Source organism: Leuciscus leuciscus, assembly GCF_965113295.1.
Source record: "Leuciscus leuciscus genome assembly, chromosome: 14".
In the NCBI taxonomy this organism is placed as follows: Eukaryota; Metazoa; Chordata; class Actinopteri; order Cypriniformes; family Leuciscidae; genus Leuciscus; species Leuciscus leuciscus.
The window spans coordinates 25375114-25393145 of record NC_138738.1 but is presented as its reverse complement, the minus strand read 5'-3'; the positions used below and the strand labels follow the sequence as shown (position 1 = coordinate 25393145).

The following is an 18032-nucleotide window of genomic DNA, read 5'->3' as shown; positions in this document are numbered from 1 at the left end:
AACACATAATCAAGCTTGTGGTCTTGATACCGTCCCTTTGCTTTTCACTCTGTTTTATATGAATAATGACCAAAACGACTAAATTAAATTATTCTGGCTGGTATTTCATATTGTTTTATTTCGAGAAATTGTAAAGGTTTAGGAGTTGCGTCATAGACTATAGGCTACGCAAGATGAAGCCGGCTGTTCAAATTGAAAATACCCCAACATATGTCATGATGATAAACTTATACCCCAAATATAATTTTCATGAAGACAAAATACCCATGCCCTTTGCCTCAGTAGAGGTTTCACAAGAAATGTTTCTCAATTCTCACTGAAAGCAATGCATTACGATGGCGTCACTGGGACATTCTAAAATTCTTTACGTGGCTTAATGTACTAAAACAACAACCAGGGATAACAATCTACTGCTAAGACAACAGCACCGTAAACAAAGTGGAAAGACAATACTTTTATGTTAAGAGTTTTCTCCCACATGGAAAGCTGTTATAAAGATTAATGCTTAATGTGTCTGCATCTGCATGTCTGTTTGGTGTGCTTTATTAACAAGGTGTATACTGAATCTTTTAATATCACTGTCTTAATGCAATAAGCTACGTTAAGCGTTTTCTTTATAATGTTTTCCTTTGGAAAATGCTTAATGGTGCCACACAGAATGCTGCAGCAAGAGTGGTCTTTAACAAGCCGAAGAGAGCGCACGTCACACCTATTAGTAAGCTTGCACTGGTTGCCAATTGCCGCTCCCATCAAATTCAAGGCATCGATGTTTGCCTACAGAACAACCACGGCTCTCCACCCCTAAACTCATTACTTAAAAACTGAAGATGCATCTTTTTCTATTCTATTCTATTCTATTCTATTCTATTCTATTCTATTCTATTCTATTCTGCCAATTCCAAAAAAAGAAAAGAAAAAAACTAGCACTTTGCTAGACTAACTGCGACTTGACAGCACTTAAGGCCCGTTCACACCAAGAATGATAACTATTAAGATAACTATAAAGATAACAATATTAGCGTCCACACCAGCGGACGATATTGTTCTGTTAATTCTAAGCATGTGCTTGTCTGCCGCTTTAAATGTTCGAGCTCGTTACAGCAGGATGGATTCTGATTGTCAATGTTTTTATCGTTCATCAGCTGGATAAAATCGTTCTGAAAGTGATTCCAACGATATCGTTTCTCAGTGCCGTTATTGTTATAGCTGTGGTGTGGACTCTGCTATTCTTTAATATTGAGAACGATTTTTAGAACTATATCTTTATAGTTATCGTCCTTGGTGTGAACAGGCCTGCATACCGTTGCCCTCTTGTTGGTTTGATGATTCTATTGTTCTCATTTGTAAGTCGCTTTGGATAAAGATTAGCCCAGGATAAAAACAATTGTGCCTATGAAGAATCCTGGTAAACTATACAGTATATGCCAGTTTGTGTGTGTGTGTGTGTGTGTGAGTGTGTGTACTGTCCCATTGGTTGATGTCTTACAGGAATGGGTCTCTCTTCTGGCTGTCTGTTGGAGTCTGGTTTGGGAAGATCGAGAGCAAGATGACTTGATGCAGGATCTGGGGATCTGGGAATACATTCATATAAGAAAAATGCATTCATGAAAGAGAAATGCATTCTGATACACAATACAAATGAAAAAGCATGCTATCAATACAATTCAAGAAGACAAGAGTATAGAATAAAAAAAGTTACAAAGTAATCAAATAAAAGTGACCCTAAAAAAGTGAGTTTTAATGGAAGATTTAAAAACACTAAGAGATTCTGCATGCCTAATCTCAGAGGGCAGATATTTCCATAGTTTTGTGGCAAATGAAGAGAAAGCTCTATCACCTATAAACAATTTGGCAGAACAGTTATAAGTCAAGCTTCAGAAGAGCAGAGATCACTCATTGGGGTGTAGGAGATTAAGAGCTCTAACAAATATTGAGGAGCCAAACCACGCAAAGCCTTGCAGGTAAACATGAGAATTTTAAATTCAAACGAATGACAACATGGGGCATAGTCTTCTGTTTCTAAGATGATTTTTTTTAAACAGTATTCTGGACATGAGGATAATATGTTAAATGATCATCAAATATCACTCCCAAACTGAGTTTAGTTTGGAACTCCAGAATAGAGCCATCCACATTTAAGGTAAAAGACTTTCTGTAGGCTAGTGGAGTGAGCCAATGAACTTAACCTCAGACTGCTCACTGTTAAAACAAAGAAAATTGATACGTCCATTTTATTCCTCATAAATACCTTGATATAAAGGCCATAGCCATATTATCAGATATCAGATTTTTAAATATATGCAAATCTGAATGTTCTGGATAAAAATGAAAGCTAAGACTGAGTGATCTTAAAAGTTGACCAAGGGGAAAAATATAGTAATGGGCCCAAAATTGACCCCTGAGGAACGACAGATCGTACCAAACCCTCAGACCTGCATCTACCCATAACAAACTGCTTATGATCTAATCTAAGAGGTAGGACTAGTTTAGTGCAGTATCAGAAACACAGAAGACAGTCTTTAAATGGGTGATTAATAGAAAATGATCTAGACTGAGGAAAAAAATAAAAGAAATTCAAAGACAGCCATTGTCATACCACTCAGCCCTAACCTGCATATGAGAATAAACAAACAGCACAACAACATATTAGTTTTATTTAACCATGGCGATAAATGGCTAAAAATAACAGTATGCAAAGAGATGCAAGAAAGAAAATCAATCGCAGTTCAGTGTGCAAATATCCCAATGCCATCTGTTAGAAAAACATTTGTGGACCTTTTGGAATTACCTCGATTTCTCTATTGATTACTCTTAGATTTAAAATATGGGTAACACTTTATAATAAGTGCACGCTATTAATCATTAGTTAAGCATTAATAAACAGTTAATTCGCCATTTATAAAGCATTAAAAGACATTAATAAGCAGTTTATAAATACATTTATAAATGCTTTGTTCTTGATTTTAAAGCATATCTATAATATGTTTAATAATTGTATTTTCATACTTTATTAATGATCAATTTATAATTTCTAAATGAAGTATTGCATTATTTACAAACCGGTTATTTAGGAGTTGTCAGTGGTTCATAAGATCACTTAGAAAGTGTAAGTAAATTATTAATAACCTGTTTAAATTCATATTATTCAGACATATAGTAATAGTTACTTAGTGTGTTAATAAATGCTTTATTAACATGTATTTCTACTGTAATTAATGTTTAATTCAGGTAGTTATAAAGCATTTAGTAGTGGTCAGTTAACTATTTTTGTGAGCTCATCTAAAGTGAGGACTATTTATGCTATATGATGAATTAACTGTTTAGTAATGCTTAACTAATGATTAATAGCATGCAGTTATTATAAAGTGTTACCAAAATATGTGATGATAAATAATCTGACTAAATGAATAATATACAAATAATTGTACTTAAATTGTAATCGAAGACACTAAATAATCCTTCACGGTGCAGGCAGGAAAAAGTAAGTGAACTTAGGAACTTAGTAGGTCCTCCTTTAGCAGCTACAACCTAATGGTGGCAGCAAATCTAGGAGCATCACAGGTAGTCTAGGGCAAGCTTCTTTTTTTTCTTTTTTTTTGATAGAGGTGGTTTCCCTCATGATGTCCTTTCTATTTACACCATTCTTGTTCAGTGTTTTTTTTTTTTTTTTGAGCTTCTAACGGCAGCTGCAGTGATGCAATGGCTTACCAATTGGCAATTGGCTTTTTTATTTAGAAGGCGGGACATATTCATTTCATTGTAATCAAGTAAATGAGAAATAATTGCAGTCTTCTGGTCAACCGCTATTGAGTTAGTGTTGCTATCGAGTTAGAACCGGTGAATGCGGTTTACTACAGGTTTCAGAAAGAGAATGATGTTAGTGGCAATGAGCCAAATCAGTCGCTGTAAGAATACTTTAATGGTGGCAGACCAAGTAGCTTAATACGATATAGGCAACGCAAACGCAAAGATGGGAAATATAACGTCATCATGTTTTAAAGAACAGTGGCTTAATTAAATGGTGGACAAAAACAGATGATGGGAACACCACGGTAACAAAAAACAGAGACATGGCACTAACTGAGACATGGTTCACTCCACAAGACTGATTCCACTCTGGTGATAGATGGGTCCGTGACCGTCCGCCACTCTGTTTAGATAGGGACACAGAGGTAAGGGGGAAAAAAATCCGGGTGGAGGGGTCTGTTTGTATATCAATCGAAGGTGGTGTACAAATATAAGAATATAAGTAAGAGCAATGATTTACTCTCCTGACATTGAATTTTGAAGACCCTTTTATCTACCAAGGGAATTTTCACAGATATGTATTACAGTTGTAGACATTTATTCTAAGCAAACAATAAAACTGCAGCTAGAATTGCCAGTGAAGTTTTACAAAATTTTAAATCAATTTTGCCGGATGCTCCAAACTTTGTTTTCAATAACTGTGACTTAAAGAAGACTCTTAGTGATTTTTAGCAGTATGTCAATTGCTATACTTGACATTATAAGATTTTAGACCTATGGATCTATCAAGGGAGCAATGAAAGCCATAGCAGGCCCTCCTATCAGTTTTTCAGATCATAATGTTGTGCCTCTTCTCCCTGTCTATATATCTGTTATGGAGCTAAGACTAGTGCTCCAAAGGAATTTAATGATTTTAGGCTGGTAGCTCTTACTTCAATAGTTATGAAGTAGTCAAGGAAAAGCCAAAGACCCATCCTAGACTATTATTTATTCCTTTTCCTCAGCTTAGACCAGCCTTTCTCAAACTTTTTTCAGTCAGGGCACCTTTCAAAAGTGCATAAAATCTCAAGGCACCCCAGTGTAAAATATAATTTAAAAACACTGCATAACCCAAATGTAAATGTAAATTATATATATATATATATATTTATCTAAAATGAATTTACAATTTTATTGATCAGATCATATGTTTAACCCTTTCACACGTAAATTTTAAATATTCTGGCTGACCCGCCAGCGTGAGTTTTTCAAGTCACTGTCACTTTATGGTTTCCATGGTGACGCGTCATTGCTTGTCACGTGACACACCGCAGCAACAACAGTGCTGAATGAATGATGATCTGCTTTTATGTCATTTTTCCTTTTTTATTCAAAATATTCACAAATTTGTTAGATATGGCATGCAATATCTGATATTCCGATTGTCAAATATATGCAAGTGGAAGTGTTCATCCACTTCTCCCGAAATACATAAAAGTAAGTGGCAGGTGAACTGGGAGAAGAATAGAGTAAACTTTAAAGTTACTTACACAATGTGTATCTGATATGAATACAACTAATTATAATGGAAAGGATTATTATTGCCTCTTCCTTTGACATCAGTGTGTATAATGTATTGTTTTTTTTAGTACTTATGTCTGAAACCTAAAACAAACATTATGTGGATGAAAACACTGAAAAGTTGTGATATATGACAGCTCTGAGCGCGCCTGTCTCTGGCTCAGCTCCAGCCAACGCGCGAGAGCACATTTGAATTTAGCAGTTGATCACGTCATGCACTGACCGTTCTAATCACACCGGTGCTCCAGGGACCAGCCTAGACTGATCACACCGGTGTGAGCGTACGTGCGAAAGGGTTAAAAAGAAGAAGAATGTATTTATGTAAATTCAAATATATTTATATATGAAATGTCCGATTTTTTTTATTATTTTTTTTAGCCTACGTAATTTTTTGGCGGCACCCCTGACACAGTCAGGCGGCACCCCAGTGTGCCGCGGCACCCACTTTGAGAAAGGCTGGCTTAGACAATACGGCCCCATTTAGTGGTAGAGAAATGTATTTCTCTTTTTAACTTGGATCTTAAAGTCCACCTGTAGTCAATAATTTCATCCCTTAAAACTCATCTTTGATCACCAAAATGACACATTTAAAAATGTTTCCTTAAAAAAAAAAAAAACTTAAAATATTTTGAATGTAACTCTACACCCTTGCCTCATTTAGTATACACGGTTCTATGAATATGCAAATTAGCCCCACCTTCACTCACTCACACCAGCTCAGAGATCCACTCGTTGACCTGATTGGTTACAAGGTAGTTTGTGACGTCAGAAATTCTGTGTTGTAGCATGTCTCATTCTGTTCATTCTGTGTTGTAGCATGGTATAGCATTTTAAGTTTGACTAATAAAAATAGGTTAAGTAGCAGGGAAAATTATTGGTGTAGATCAGACTGGTCCTACTGAAATTTTTTATAATTATGTTCTTAAGGCGGCTCCAGTCATTCTTTGTATTGATGACCATCCATTATGAGTTTCAGTTGTTGCCTTCAGGCCGTCGTTTTAGAGTACCTGTAACCAGGACAAAAGAACTAAAGATTAATTTGTGTCTGTAGCTAATAAGCTACTAAACTGGCCTGACCCTGATGAGAGTTTACTTAGTACACAAAATGTATGAATGTATCAAGAATAGAGCACTGTATAAGTATGTATTGAAGGATTTCTCTATATTTGGCAGAGTGATTGTTTGGGTGGCTCGCCAATGTATTAGATTTCTCTTAATACATAAAATAAGTAAGCTTGACCAGAGTTCTTGCAGGGAGAAGAATTTATTGAAGGTAGTAGTGAAGCATAGTTCTTCAGCAGTGATGTCATCGTGTCGGCCTTCAAAGAATCTTAAGACAAAGTTCTGTCTGTGAGATAGAACATTATACATGAAGACAAAAGGGCTACAACAATACAAAACTTTTAGGACCTCACACAGGAGATCAATCTACCCTGCAATCTACTCTGAGCAATGCGGTTTCTTTGTTATCCACACCCATCAGTTTATATGGGCCGTCTGTATGGGTCATTTGGTTCAAACCTTTACAGACACAGAGTTGATTGCATCTGAGGCACAGTCACAATGTCAATGCATCTGACTAAAATGACTGAAAATATGGCCTAAACTGAAATATGCATTTCAGTCAGGATGAGGTCTGGACTTTGACTGGGCCATTGTAACACCTTGATCCTTTTCTTTTTCAGCCGTTCTGTTGTAGTTTTGTTGGTGTTCTTGGGATCATTGTCCTGTTGCATGACCCAATTTTGGCCAAGCTTTAGCTGTCGGAAGGATTGCCTCACATTTGACTCTAGAATATTTTGGTATACAGAGGAGTTCATGGTCAACTCAATGACTGAGGTGCCCAGGTTCTGTGGCAACAAAACAAGCCCAAAATCATAACCCCTTCACCAGCTCTTTTGGTTTTCACTAAACGTGGCGCTGTGCATTATGACCAAACATCTTCACTTTGGTCTTGTCTGTCCTGATATTGTTCTAGAAGTCTAATGTTTGTTCAGATGCAACTTTGCAAACCTAAGCTATCCTGCCATGTTCTTTTTAGAGAGAAGAGGAATTCTCCTTGCAACAATCATGCCATACTTGTCTGGTCTTTTTCTAATTGTTTTGTCATGAACTTTAACATTTAATATGTTAACTGAGGCCTGTAGAGTCTGAGGTGTAGTTATTGGGTGTTTTGCGATTTCTCTGAGCATTGCATGGTCTGACCTTTGGGTAAATTGCCTGGGATGTCCACTCCTGGGAAGAATGGTGTCTGTTTTGAATGTCTTCCACTTGTGAATAATCTTCCTCACTGTAGAGTAATGGACTTCAAATTGTTTGGAAATGGCCTTGTAACCCTTCCCGGATTGATGGTAGCAACAATTGCTTCTCTAAGATCATTGCTGATGTCTTTCCTCCTTGACATTGTTTTAACACACACCTGAATGTTCATGACCAGCAAATTGCCAAAACTTCTGCTTTTACAGAGGTGATTACACTTTCTGATGATCAATTAATCAAAGGCATTTGATTAGCAGTGCCTGACCATTACTTAATTCCTACCCTCTTAATTCCTATGTTACAGTAAAGGTGATGATACACAGGGCAACTTTTTGAGCAATGTTGCTGGGCAATGTTGCTATCAATGGGCAACCAGATGAGACACGGCCCACGACCGATCTAAATGATCCAGATAGAAATGTTTTGCCCAAATTATGACTGGAGCAGATTTTAAACACAGACTATGAACACCGATTGAACGCAACGGTCTCTGACTCGGAGCATTTAGGCATGATCAGTCGCAAGTATCAAATTACATTCATAATCGGCCTTACAGTTGTTAAATGTGTCCCTGGCTTAAGTCTCAACTGTTTGGCTAACTATATTCTTCAAAACATCGTAACTTTTGGGTGAACTATCCCTTAGTAACACGTCTCATGAAGCTTAACTTCACAGTACTTTTCCCACCATCCCTAATTGATCATGCTTTTCAGGTATGGTTTAAAATGGGATTTATACTGATATAGATATCTAAATGTATGAAGCCTAGTAAAAAACAACAACAACATTTCAGTACCCTTTTCACTTTCACTCCATCCCTAGATTTTCTCAGGGAAAATTACTTGGGAAGTGTAATCTCAGAAGCAGTCTCACAGTGTCGTAGTGATGACCAGTGTTATTGTGTGACTAATTGACTGTGGATGAGAACGTTTCTATACACACACAAAAAAATAAAAATAACAAAGGTATACTGCGAATTACATCCATGGAGTGATACTGTGACTTACCATCCATGCAGATGGTGTAATAAACCATGAGATTAGTGCTACTGAATGTAATGTAATTGTTTATGAGAGGACAACATAATTATTGAGCTAGCCTTCTCGGCGATCACATTATAAAGCAGCACAAATGAGGAGGAAATGTCACTGACCGTTTGCTGAGCGTCAAGTCTCTCAGTGGTCATATCTGTTCGCTCCTGTTCCACTAATCGCTTCAGTTTATCATCTTTACAGATTGAGCCTGCCAACTACACAAAAATCAAATTAAAATAAATAAATTAAAATCAGCATTCAGCCCAAATGATCAGGCTGTTGGGCTATAAATCTTTAAAAATGTATGCTGATGCATTTTGCGGTAACACTTTATAATAAGTATACAGTAATAAAGTACTTACAAATCATTTGAAAACGATTAGTTTATAGTCAGGGCTCAGAACCGGTTCAATGAATAAATACAAAAACCTTAAACGAACGACATTTTTACAGAAACATAAACAAAAACGAAATCAAGTTTAAACGTTCTGAAGAGGTTATTTGAAATTACCATTAATCATGAATTCAAATAGTAGCCTATGGCCTATGCAAATGTGACATTGTGAGTGAAATTGTGTTTCACGTGAGTGAAATTGTCAAGTCATCCTATGCAATGCCAGGGACACATTTAACGACAAGCTGAAAACATTCTAAAACTGAACTGAACACACAGACTGTTTCCAATGACTGGAGCTGATTTTAAACACAGACTATGAATACCGACTGAACACAACGGTCTCTGACTTAGAGCGTTTAGGCAGGATCAGTCGCAAGTATCAAATTACATTCATAATCGGCCTTACAGTCGTTAAATGTGTCCCCGGCTTGAATCTCAAGGCAATGTGCAGGCATTAGCTGTTGGATCGCAGGAGTTTATCCGAGGATATGTCACCATGGCAGGCTATATCCAGCGTGGTGTGTTTTGAAACCAGCAAAAAATGCATGTTAGTGTAGAACAGCTACTATTCATGAAATAGATTTCTTTTTTAAATGACTAAACACCTTGTTGTCAAAGTTAGTATTGTGGCTTTATGTAAGGTCAGACACTTGCGTGTGTCATTAGGGGCTTTCACACCGGATAGTTCTAGGAACTTAGTTCTAGGAACTAGCCACCAGTGTTACCCTAGGAAAGAGTAGGAACTCTGAAGTGACGTAAGCCACGCTTCTTGTTGTAACTTATTTTGACGGCGCCGCAGACATTTATTTTGACGGCGCTGAGAACGCACACAGTGCTCGCATTCTCCGTGTTCATTAGTTTATGTTTTGTCTAACAGTCCTGTCTAATACATTTGTCTAACAGAACTGTTATACAAATAAAGTAGACAGTATATGAAAAGGTATTAGCGTATGGTTGATGTCCAGTGTTGCTAACTGAGCAGAAATACAAAATCATGTTTGGATTGGTCCCATCAAGGTTGCATTGGATTTTTTCCTAAGCGTAAAGGTTAAGAGGCCCATCTATCATGTTCGTAGAGTTAGTTTGTGGAGTAAATATATAGGCTATAATCTCTGTTTACACACAGCTTTTTTTTTTAAATGGCAGGTGCTGGTGTTTCGCGTGTGTTCGGCCAATCAGCGTACACTACACTAGTAGTTCCTTTAGTGCTGGTTTAGACCCTACTCTGAAGTAGGAGCTAAATTAGTTCCTCCAAAAGTAGTTCCTATGTTACAAGGTAGTTTGTGACGTCAGAAATACCAGCGATTTCAAACCGTGTTTTTGAGACTGTCTTTGGTTCACTGCAGATTTAAGGAGAAAATACTCAGCAATGGTGTAGGGGTGTAACGATACCCTCATTTCATGATTCGATACGATATTGCGATACTCCCAGACATATGGTTAAAGGTTAACAAAAAATGTACTGTTGATTAAAATGCTAAATTTGGTATTACATTGGGTGGAAATTAATAGGCTTGGACTTGGTGCTGGTAACCCAATGCACAAGACAATGGTGACACCAGAATAAAAATATTCATGATTCTGAAGCTGAAAATACAGAATTATTTTATTTTAATATGCTTGTAATCTGTCACTGACTACATATATTTTAAATAATGTAGGCCACTTTTTACTAGTAAAAAAATTGTAAGACAGCAAATCATAAATGAACTTAAGTGCCTTCTGACTTTGCATGTTTCCAAACATTGGATTTGTAATTATTTGGTAGAAGATGCAGCTCTACCTCTGCCATGTTAATTTATATTTTATGTCAGTGGTTTCCAACCTTTTTTCCAACCTTTGGCCAGGTGGTATTTATAGCATAGGGAGCGGGACGCTTTAGATTCTAGAGAGGATTTGATTGGGCAGAAGATGTGATGAGAAGCTGAAGTCTGCGGTGATGTCATAAAAATCGGTGATCCATTTTAGCGGAAGTGAGAGACTAAGTTTTGAATGCTTATATCTCCTAAATGCAAATTTTGTCATTGTTTTGGAACACACCAGCTTATTCATAACCTTAAGCATAACATATTCATACTAAAAGCTAAAAAAACTCAATTTTGATTTTGATACTTTTATGCCGATGCACCGATGCGAATCTGTGAATCTTACCATCCCTAACACACATATAGACTGTGTGCTTCATGTATTTGAAAACATTTTTAGGAACACTGAATATGAATGCAATTAATGTTTAATAAAGGTTGGTTTAAAGCACTTAATGACATTTTCCGTGACCTAACCTAAAGTGAGAACTATTTACTCATAACCAATTAACAATTCCTTTACTACAAGCTAATTAAACAATCAAAATTGTGTTAATTACAGAGACAATGAATGAAGAACTCATTATTATGTATATAGTCAATTAATATATTAACATTGTAGAGAATACCATTTATTAACTATGAATTAACTATAAACTAATAGTTTGTTAATGATTTGTAAGTACTTTATTAATATATATTTATAAAGTGTTACCCATTTTGTGTGGGATGTACCTGGGTGTTCTTGTGCCGTAGCTGGCTGTGCTCTTTGATCAGAGCATCTTGCTGAAAGGAGCGCTGTGCAGGTGGAGGGGAGTCCAACAATGAGTGTGCATGAGCGCTAGCATGACATGAACCTAGATAGAAACACAGGCATGTTAAGTTATCTGGGGTACTGTCACATGATGGCAGTGGTTTGAAAGGACCTGACATACCTATGTTTTTGGGAGTGCGTCTTTCCATGATGCTGTTGCTATGATGAGACTGTTTATCTTCCTCTTCTGGCTCACACACCTCTCCAACCTCACCCAGAGCATGCTTCAACATCTGCACCACAAAGCCAGTTTAACACAAAGCCAGTTTAACACATACAGTACAGTACATATACATCATAGCAGCACTAGAATACTAGAAATTGACATTCTGTTATCATTTACTCACCTCAATGTTGCTCCAAGCCTATTTAATACAAAACGTTACATTTCTATACAACAAAAAAACGGAAAACGACAAAACATACTTATGTCTTTTTCATTCTTCAACAGCTTTTGAGTTTTTGCACATTAAACTGCTTTTGGCTTGGTGCACTATGCTTGCATGTTATTTTTGCCTGCAAGAAATATTTTAATCATTTATTTGTACAAATTATAATTCTGTGGGTGCTTCTGAGCTGATGTCAGGTTATGAGAATGCGTTGTCTGTTTGATTACTTGTATGCTTGCAGTTTAGTATGTACACAAGTGTTTGATTTATTATTTATATCACAACATTAAATACAAGTGTCTTTACAAACATATATAATATAACATGAAATCGTCTCTTTAATTTAAATGGACACCAATACGTTAAATCATGTAAGGCAACTTGACAAAAATATTCCTTTCAAAATTATTTGGATATATTAAAAGGTAAGTATTTTTTACGTTTTTTTTAAGTATTCAAATGTAATGATCTATAACCATCTCACAACTTACTTTGTAAATTATATAAAACTTCAATGTTAATGGATAATAGTTCTACAAACGAACTGGTTCTGTGCATTTATCTGTTACATAAGTTATTCAGTCTTTTAAAACGGAGATTGATAGAAAAATATTAGTTTAAAAAAATCTTATTCTGTGGATATTAGTATTCCAGCCTTCATCTGTCAGTTGAAATGGCTGATAGTTCAAATTTTGCTGTTAGTCCCCAAGCATCAGAAATGCATTACATTAGGCATGTTTCTTCAGAATGACTTGTTCTCCATACGTACAAGGTTTTAAGACACAAGATACAGGCATATTAGTCATAATGGGCCACACCAACAAAATTTCTGATCGTAAGAGATAAACTCTTTAATGGATCAAATTACTTTTGACAACTTTTTGCATGGTCTAGAGCTGACATGGTATGTTTGTCAGAATATTAGAATGATGGATACATTTGATAGATACACATAAAAAATATAGCTGCAAGCAGCAATTACCGGGGCCAAGCAGAATAAAACGACAAGACATGCCAACATTGCTGAAAGTGTCAGACCAACTGCAACAATGAGCAATTAAAGATATTTAAAGAGGATTTTAGGCAAAATAGCTGAAAAATCATATAAACAGTAATAAAAAATATGATTTAATGGATTATCACTTTCGACCAATAGGTGGCGCAGTTACAAAACTGATGTGATGTGGTCAGAGTGAAGTGACAATGACACATACAAAGTTTGGTGTCAATATGTCAAGGCATTGCAGCGATAAAGCCTGAATAGTCCTTTTGGCATCATGCCTCAACTTTGCTGCTGCGCTATACGAAAACGGTTTCGTCTATCGACACGAAATCCATAACTTTTAGTCGGCTCAGTCTGGAGATGATACGATTCGATTTTGGTGAAAATCGGACAAACGGTCTAAGAGGAGTTCGAAAAAGTAGGTTTTAAATGAAAATCAAGATGGCGGACAGGAAGTTAGGCCAAATAAGGAAAACTTGGTATCTATGTTCTCGGCTTGACCCAGGGAATCTATTAAGACCAGTGCAATTTCAATAGCCAGATTTATTCTAAAGTTATTAGCCTTATTGGAAATGTTGTTATAACTTTTGACCACTAGGTGGCGCTGTCTCGAAATATTTTGAGTACTTTCAGGGGGTGGTGCTGATGGCACATTCTGAGTTTCGTAATATTACACCAATGCATTTATACTTATACACAAGTATAGCATTTTATTTCACAAAACTGTATTGAAGTCAATGGAAATTTCATGTTTTGTTCTATTATAGCGCCACCAAGAGGCTCAGTCCCACCATTTTTTTTTGTGTCCTCAGAGTGAGCCCATACATATGTGTGTCAATTTTGGTGAAAATATCTCAATTCGCTTCGGAGTTATAGACATTTATATGAAAAAACACGTAAAAAATGACTGACACATGACTTTGATTGGATTTTACTACCCCTTACTATCAATATTTTCGCATTTGGGCATGTGCGTATGGCTATCGACCTATGATTCCAAACTTCTGACGGTGGTTTCGTCTTGATCGGACTAGCGGTTTCGAAGATATAGCCAAATGTTTTTTAAGCGCTAAATCACAACACTACACAAACCGTAAGGCGAAACCTAGCATGTTTGGTATCGTTGGACTCGGCAAGGATTCAGGAGTCTAATGAGATGAGTTTCGTGAAAATAAGTCGACCATACCCAAGAGTTATAAGCATTTGAAAAAAAAGATTAACCACTAGGTGACGCTGTTTCAAAACTTCTCAGGCTCCTTCAGGACATCGTGCTGATGACCCATACCAAGTTTTGTAACAATCCGTTCATGCATTCTTAAAATACAGCATTTTAACACAAAATTCAAAATGGCCGACAGTCAAAATGGCCGATATGGTAAAATTGGATATCAGTCGACTCGGCATGTTGCCCTGAATCTAACGAGACCAATGTTATGATTTTTGGACAAACTGTTCAGAAGTTATAAGCAAAAATAGCCATTTTTCATATCTCCGGACCAGTAGGTGGCGCTGCGCCGAAACGCAGCATGTAGCCTCAGGTCATGCTTGTGATGAAATGTACCAAGTTTGGTCTGAATACGATAAACCGTTGCGGAGATACAGCCTTATGACTGTTTTTGCAAGCGCTACGTAAAATTTGTTCGAGCGTTTATCAAAAACGGTTTGACGAATCAATTTGAATTCCACAACTTTTTGTCACCACTGCTTGAAGATGATCTGGTTAAATTTTCGTGCAAATCGGACAAATGGTCTAGGACGAGTTCGAAAAAGTAGCTTTTTCGGAAAATTCAAGATGGCGGCCATATTTTTATGACGGAAAATGACGTCATAGGGTGCAATCGAACCGTCATGAGCTCAGGAATAATTTTGTTGATTGGCCTTACGGTTCAAAAGTTATTAGCAAAATATTAGTGAAACTTTGGACAGGTGCTGGCGCTAGAGGAAATGACTTAGACACACCAAAATTGGTGTATTTAATGTTGGGACATTATCCATCTCTATCAGAATGTCAAACCATTACAACTTTCCCGCAATCGGTTCTATGGGCTGCCATAGACTCCCATGGCGGAAGAATAATAATAATAAGAACGGGAACAGATACAATAGGTGCCTCCGCACCTTCGGTGCTTAGCCCCTAATAAGATAACTGTTAGGGCTTAAAGAAAGTTTTTAGAAGTTTATTTAGTGAAAAAAGTTCTTTATTATAAAGACACCTTGTGGCTGATTTTTATATAATTTGGTACACATATTTGTTTTCACACAAGTACGAATGCGTCCATTTTTGTAACGGTAGGCCATTTAAATTTAACATTATTAGCTGCTGAAATTTGATTGGCTGCTGACTGTTATTTCTTGATTAGCACTTGACTTAATGAAGGTACACATTAAATTAAATTTTCCTTGATCAAACGGTAGCATAGTGTTAAGACCCTAAGATATTTAGCATTTTGGCCTTGTTTTGGCACTAAACCCTTATTGTAAATAAAGCTCTTGTTATTGGGCATCTTTCTGGTAGTGTGACTCTTCCTTTTTCCTGTTACAGCTGACCCCTAGCGATCGTAACAATAGTTAGAAATGCTATTAGAACAGTCTTAAGATTTGACTTGAGTATCAATTTTTTTTTTAAAGTAGGACTTGTCTGAGAGCAGGAGACTTTCAGCAAAGTCTAAGACTGATTCTTAAGTGCTGACATAAGTGGCACTTAAGTGTTGTGAACTAAGGACTACAATGATGTCAACCCAAAATGGCCACCCTCAACCACTGAATCAGCCAATAGTGAGCCTGCAAGGATGGTCACAGCACCATGACACCAATCATGTAATGTTGTTATAATAAAATAATTTAATTAAGACACTGAAACATTTATTTTAATATTAAATTTCTTTTAAAAATGGATTTGCATTTTGCAAAATTATCAATAATTAAGTTGGCTTGGAAAAGCCAACATACTGATATTGTATTTAAGCTTATTATTATTATTATTATTAAGTTGGCTTGGAAAAGCCAACATACTGATATTGTACTTAAGCTTATTAAGTTGGCTTGAGAGAGCCAACTTACTGATATTGTACTTAAACTTATTATTATTATTATTATTATTAAGTTGGCTTGAGAGAGCCAACTTACTGAAATCCTATTTAAACTTAAGTTGGCTTGAGAGAGCCAACTTACTGAAATGCTATTTAAACTTATTAAGTTGGCTTGAGAAAGCCAACTTACTGATATTGTACTTAAACTTATTAAGTTGGCTTGAGAGAGCCAACTTACTGAAATGCTATTTAAACTTATTATTAAGTTGGCTTGAGAAAGCCAACTTACTGATATTGTACTTAAACTTATTAAGTTGGCTTGAGAGAGCCAACTTACTGATATTGTACTTAAACTTATTATATTTAAGTTGGCTTGAGAGAGCCAACTTACTGATATTGTACTTAAACTTATTATTAAGTTGTCTTGAGAAAGCCAACTTACTGAAATCCTATTTAAACTTATTAAGTTGGCTTGAGAAAGCCAACTTACTGATATTGTACTTAAACTTATTATTATTATTCTGACCCCAAAAATTTACAACTCAAACTCCTCATAGAGCTTTAACTCTACATACTCCAAACTTGGCTCAAACACTCAGACTGTTCTGACTCGGTGTGCTCTATCTTTTCAGATTGATCGGACTTACGGTTTTCCTACAAATGATGATCAAAACTCGGAAAAAACCATTTGAATTAAAATTTCGGAATGTTCAGGTTTTTTAAACTGCCAAACTGCCAAAAATTCTAATTTAAATCCCTTGAAACCCTAAACTAAATCAAACTGCCAAAAATTCAAATCTAAACTCCTTGAAACCCTAGACTAAATCAAACTGCCATTCTATATAATATAAAAGCCATTGAGACTAATTTAAACTAATGGCGCTTTTCCACTACACAGTACCAGCTCGCCTCGGCTCGCCTCGACTCGCCTCGGCTCTGTTTGGTTTTCCACTGTGTAAAAGTTGTAACTGTACCTGCTTCCAGGTACTTTTTTTCGTACCACCTCCGGCGAGGTTCTAAAGCGAGCCGAGGCGATCCTAAAATGTGACGTGAAAACAAGGCAGACTGCTGATTGGTCAGAGAGAATCGTCACTATTCACTGCGTCATCATTGCACGCGCCAGACGGAGTATCCTGAATAAAAAACAGCAAAAACAAAAACAGCATACACTCGATTTCCTCCATTGTCCTGTGTGTGTGGGTAGCGGGTGTATCTCGCGCGTCTCGCGTAAAAGATTAAGTCACGGCAGTTTCCTGCAGCGTCGCTATGACGACCAGGTACTATTGTGGAGGTACTATCTGCAATGGAAAACGGAGCGAAAAGCGAGCCGAGCCGAGACGAGGCGAGTCGAGTTGAGCTGGTACTGGTAATGGAAAAGCGCCATAATAAACTCATCTATCTATCTACTTCAAACTATTTTAAACTTCAAACTACTTAAAACTTCAAACTAAATTAAACTTTAAAATAATTTAAACTTTTTAAACGTCAAACTTATATAAACTTTAAGATAATTTAAACTTCAAACTACTAAATTTACTTCATTTTAACTCAAACTCTAAACGCATATAAACTCTGAGTGTGTAAGTGTTATCGAATTAGTGTGTGTGTGTGTGTGTGTGTGTGTGAGTGTATGCGAGTTAACCCTCTGAGGTCGAGAAACGCGCCCACGCGTTTTGCTGGATTTTTTTCACATAGCAGCAACATAAACTTAAAAAAATCCGTCATTTATGGTCATATAAATAAAATAAATACATGATTATAAACTATAGAGGGTCTTCTTTTTTTTGTGTACACTCACATTAACATCAAAACCTTGTTTTTATTTTTAAATAAATAAAATAAACAGGGTGCGCTTTCAGCTCACTCTGTCTCCGCAAAAATCTTTCTGAAACAAGTCTGGAAAACTCAGCGAATACTTATCACACAACCATGAAACATGCGTCTAAAGAAAGTTTTAAATTTCTACTTTAAAATAAAACAGTTCACATTCAAAAC

The 18032-nt window shown here is 36.4% G+C and overlaps 2 protein-coding genes across 10 annotated transcripts in view; one reads left to right on the top strand and one right to left on the bottom strand.

Annotated features, from left to right (window-relative positions):
• The window catches only part of LOC309474319 (centrosomal protein of 95 kDa-like), a 306785-nt gene that overhangs the window by 85480 nt on the left and 203273 nt on the right, over positions 1 to 18032 (bottom strand). For 8 of the 9 annotated variants that reach the window (XM_082136783.1, XM_082136785.1, XM_082136789.1 and 5 more), the window contains 4 exons: positions 11738 to 11849; positions 11538 to 11659; positions 8720 to 8815; positions 1487 to 1571 (listed from right to left, as the gene is read on the bottom strand). In XM_082136783.1, coding sequence (XP_081992909.1) covers positions 1487 to 1571; positions 8720 to 8815; positions 11538 to 11659; positions 11738 to 11849 — 415 coding nt within the window. The remainder of the gene's footprint in view (positions 1 to 1486; positions 1572 to 8719; positions 8816 to 11537; positions 11660 to 11737; positions 11850 to 18032) is intronic. The other variant, XM_082136786.1, reaches the window with a different exon arrangement.
• The window catches only part of LOC309474436 (uncharacterized protein), an 88414-nt gene that overhangs the window by 68188 nt on the left and 2194 nt on the right, over positions 1 to 18032 (top strand). The gene's annotated exons all lie outside the window — the stretch shown is intronic.